Raw genomic sequence first — 5,000 nt, forward strand, 5'->3', positions numbered from 1 at the left:
AAAGAGAGAGTGTGAGAGAATGTGAAAGAGAGGGTGTATGAGTGTGTGAGTGTTTGTGTTGTGTGTAATCTTCCTCAAAACAGCAATCACAACTCTTTCATGCTTCAAAAGACACTATTTAAGCATTTGGTAACACTTGGCCTTTAGTTCACAGTAATCACTATGTAACCGCCAGGCAGAGCAAGGTGTGGAGGAGGGACTCTCCAGAAGTAAGTGGATGTAAATATTAGCCTGATCTTGTTATGGTGACCCAACTTTAAGGTGCCTAATACCATATCCATCCACTTTCCTATTCCTCCAAACCTTGTTGTGTAACAAATAAACTATAATGCCATTTGATTACATAGCAGTTACTATGGAGCTACGATGTTGTTCCTACAAGGACTACTATGTAGCTTCATATTGTCAACTTAAGGTATTGTTCCCAAGCATTTATACAGCAGTGTAATATGTGTGGAATACACACAAAGGAGTATGTTATTATGTGCTTGTCAGGCCTCTAAAAAAGACAGACTTGTCACTTCCTGTCTCACTCCTTACTCCATTAATAACTTCCTACTCTTTCCTCCTTCCCTCCTTCCATCCCTCGCTCTAGTAAGAGTCATACAAATAGGAGGCTCTTCAGAAGGTATAAAGCACGGACATTTAGGAGGTACCCATCCCCCAGCATCCTCTCTGCCCTAGTCACATGATCTCTGGGAATGCCATGACTACAGTAACTGCCCGTTGCATGGAGGAGGGTGAAATAACTCCCAACAACCCCCCCCCCCCCAAGCCCCGGATCTTCACTTTCTACATGTGTTTTGGGATTACTGTTTGCTGCCTGCATTGACCCCCCCCCTCCACACACACACACACACACACACACACACACACACACACACACACACATACAGTTTTCTAGACATCATACCTGTAAAGTGAGGCTCACACAATCATGCTCATAGTTCTTTTTCTTGGACCATTAGTGTTGGCTTTTACCAGTCATCCTGTGCACACTGTTGTTTCGCCTGTTATATACAGTATGTGCTACTTGCCACTACTCATGCCTCCTGCATGACCTCATTCAAAATGACCCCTGCTACTGTACCTCCAGAAACCCCACGCTGTCTAATCATTAGTACCATTATTAGCATTACTGCCACCCATACATCTATAATATATTTTGGCATGTCTTGACTAGTGGACTAACAGGACCAGAGCAGGGAAGGGAGCGATACATGTGTCAGTGTGGCCCCCAGCTCTTCGTCCATCTTGCCTGCCGAGCGTTCAGCCTGCTGTTTCAGGTCATCTCTAATTGGTCCATTGCCTTGCATGGTTGTCTCATTACCATGGCAGCAGAGATGCTAAGGGTCTGTAGGTACAGGCTTTCTGTATCCTTCCCCTTCATCCCCCTTAAATTAAGGATACTTATGAGTTGCACAGAGCGGGTTGCTATTCCATATCCAGCAATTGAGAATAATCGCTTCAATAATGACCCATAGACGGTTTTAATCTAAATTATAATACAATGTATATGGTGGGATACTTTATAATTAGAGCAAACTGTCCATGGGTCAGATGGATATTGTGATACAGTTGAATGTATTTGCTGGTAAGCGGTTTTGGAAAGTAAAGATCAGAGATGTTAGTTATATTGCTATAGAAGAGACTGTAGTCTGATGAATGGGAGAAGCATGTGTTGAAAACAGATGGCTCTTGGGTTTGAAAAGGTGATGGTATGCTACACTGTGACTGCTCCATGCAACTCTCTCTCCATCTCTGGCCTAGTGGGGTAATGTGTATTGACATGCTCTCTCTCTCCCTCTCTCTCTCCCTCTCTCTCTCTCTCTCTCTCTCTGTCTCCAGTCAGAAGTTGAGTTTTAAGGAGCGCGTGCGCTTGGCCAGCCCTCGCGGTCAGAGCATGAAGAACCGTCAGACATCCATCAACGACCGCCGCTGTTCCCCGGCCAACGACGCGGAGATGGCTGGCAGCCCCACTAAGGTTCAGAAGAGCTGGAGCTTCAACGACCGCACCCGTTTCCGGCCCTCGCTACGACTCAAGAGCCAGGCCCGCACCGCCGCGCCCGATGGTGAGAATGTGGGGGCGCATGTGGGAGGCTTCAGGAATTGAAACCTTTATTGCCCCAGAGGGGAATTTGTTTAGCACACATCAAGCATACAGAAAACATTAAAATGTACGCCCATCACCAACACCACAATGTCACCAACCACCATTATCGTCAGGTGGTGTGAGTTTGTCTGGGTGCGTGTGGGACATTCGGAGACCTTCTGCACATTTGAGATAAAACTATAAAAGCAGCTACACGAGAGACATGAGAAGAGGAGTGCACCTAAAGCAGACTCGACTCAGACAGAAGTAACATTCTTATTTCACATGAGAAAAATATGACAAATCTAACTGGGGAAAAAGCACTTCCTGTTTACAGACGTTCTAGGTGGGGGCTGCTTCAACTGTGGGCCCCCACAGTGCCTTGCTAAAAGGACTCTGCGCCTTCATCTCAATGTAATGGGCACGGCAAGGCGCAGGTTACCTTCAGGTCGTCAACTGTGCAGTCAGATCCTTGTTAATGTGTATAGTATATTACTTCACAAGGGTGGATTAATGATTTTATGTACGGTTGGTCCAATATATCCTAGCGTTTTCATAAAAACCCAGAGAGGTTTTTTTGCAAGGAATTCCATGAAGAATGTATGTATCAAATGGCTGTATAACATGCTTGGAAATTGGCAAGGATTTTGTCACAGGGGTGCAATTCTTGACACAACACCCACTCCCTGTCTCCCAGTGGATGCAGCGGCTGGGAGTGAGGACGGCTTCGACGAGAGGGGCTGTCACTGTGATGTGACTGTGGAAGACCTATCAGCGCCACTGAAGGCAGTCATCAGAGCAGTCAGGTTAGTCAGGTTTTAATGTTCTTTTGATGTTTGACATATTGATAATAATTATATATAATTATGTTCTATTTCGTGGAGCTCCGCCCCACAGGGCTAGCTCCTATTGGCTTGTGAAACCTAGCCAGCTACAGTTGACTGAAGGAGAAAAAGCACACACGCACCTGTGCCCAACCAGGTCCGGTGCTTCGCCTGCACAACTGCTCCTTTGAAATTTTCAGCACGCAAGAAGACTGAGAAGAAATAAGATGACTAGCCAGCCACCCTCGGGACGCCCCGGCCGACGCTGTCTAGTCTACCTGAGAAGGTTTGCGGTTGCAGCGCCCTCTATAGCGATGTGGGACTTTCTCTCTACAAGAGAGGCTTTGCCGGGAGCAGTTCATCAACTGCCTGCCGCTGCCGCTGGGGAACAGAGATCCGGGGGTGAAGATGTCAGCGAGAGCGAGCGAGTCTCAGAAGGCCAGGATGCTAGCGGCTCGTCATCCAATTATCCCGGGCCTGGTCTTCGACCGAGATTCCCTGAATCTACTGGAAGAAGCTGCACATCATCTGTTGACCGATCTGTGTGAAGAGAACAAGAGCGTCTTCCTCAACCCTCCTGTTAGCAAGTCTGGTTTGTTTGGTGCGGCTGTTACAGGTCTCGTAACAAGCCAAAAGAACCGATGTCTCGCCCGCCCATTGCCCGTCGCCCCCGCTGGCCTTCAGGGCTTCCGGCCCGGGGCCTCCACCTCCGCTTCTCCCTGCCCAGCCGGTTCAGAGTAGAACCGATAGAACCTAACCTAGACTGATAGAACACCTAGACTACATTTTTTCTGTGTGCAGGACAATGAAAATCATGTGTTAGGAGAGAAAATATATTGTTATACAGCACACATGCAAATATTAGTTAAAACTGCATGAAAGACATACGTATGTCTTTAAACAAATGTATTAGGCTACACGCTCACACTGCAGGAGCTGCATCATGGAAAATTCCAAAAGTAGATTCTAAGCTTCTAAGATTTTTTTATTATTCTTATTATTATTTAATCTTGAAGCTTTGAGGCCCTTGAGGTAAAAAGAGTGGCCTGGCAAGACAGGCAGGTTCTGTCTTTCCTTTCAAACATTGGCTCCATGTAATTCAAGCCATTTATATCAAGCCTTTATCTCTTGTTGAATAACTGTTGACTGGTTCAAATGTTGTCTCTCTCTATAGCTGGTATCTAGTTCCCTCTAAATCTTCCTCCAATCGTTCCTCTCCTAGACACCTACTGTTCTACAGCCTATGGGTTCTTCATTACAGAACCTGCAGAATGGGCCTCTGTCTCTACCGTGTTGTTGTCTTAGCCTGGCCTCTCTCACCGTCACTTACTGCACGGCTACGGGTTGAGAAACAGTAACAGTCGTGTGTTTGTGTGCTTTCAGTGTTTTTTTTGCCCTGCCGGTCTGTGTCTTAGTCTCCAGGCCACTGCTGTGAGGGTTTGTGGTGCTACATGATATTCTGTTCCCCCCGGAGATTGGTGTGGGAGATCTTCAGGGGGTCTTCAGGAGTGTTTCGGAGTCAAGCTGGCACCGGCTCCCTGGGTCTGAGTGTTTACTCAACTGGCCCCTTCCTTCTCCCGCGTCTCTTCTCCTTCTATTTCTCCTGTTCTCACCCTCTCTGTCTCTCGCACCCTTTGTGTAGGCTATTCATGGCAGCCACCATTCTCACGATATCCCCCCTGCTTTCTCTCTTTTTCTCTTTCCCTCTGCTTTCATTGAACTGAATGGCTTTCAATCAACAGACGCCTTCATTCCATCTCTTTCTCACGATATTCACCTCTCTCCCCTCCCTTCTCCTCTTACTCCTTTCTCTGTTCATCTTCCCCCTTGTTCTCTCCTTCCCCATCTCCAGTATTATCCACTCTCCATTTCTGTCTCTCTTTCTTTTTAATATCTCTATCTCTACCCGTGCTCCTCCTCATTCCTTCACTCTGTCTCCCACCTCCTTGTGTCAGTATGCGGTTCTACTGTCATTGCCTAACCTAACCTCCCCCTACCTCTCCATACCCGGGGCTATTGCCCCTCTCTCCCCTCGCAGCCTGACCCCCCCCCCCCCCCCCCAGCAGGCCTCCTCCCTGGGCAGT

General features: G+C 47.4%; 1 protein-coding gene across 1 annotated transcript in view; it reads left to right on the top strand.

Annotated features, from left to right (window-relative positions):
* Positions 1-5,000, top strand: part of kcnq5a (potassium voltage-gated channel, KQT-like subfamily, member 5a) — a gene marked incomplete at both ends in the record, with an annotated part of 62,881 nt that overhangs the window by 52,386 nt on the left and 5,495 nt on the right. Inside the window, 2 exons of the mRNA XM_084458878.1 lie at positions 1,849-2,072; positions 2,790-2,898. Of these exons, the coding sequence (XP_084315004.1) occupies positions 1,849-2,072; positions 2,790-2,898 (333 nt within the window). The remainder of the gene's footprint in view (positions 1-1,848; positions 2,073-2,789; positions 2,899-5,000) is intronic.

The sequence above is a fragment of the Borostomias antarcticus genome (assembly GCF_949987555.1).
Source record: "Borostomias antarcticus genome assembly, chromosome: 25".
In the NCBI taxonomy this organism is placed as follows: Eukaryota; Metazoa; Chordata; class Actinopteri; order Stomiiformes; family Stomiidae; genus Borostomias; species Borostomias antarcticus.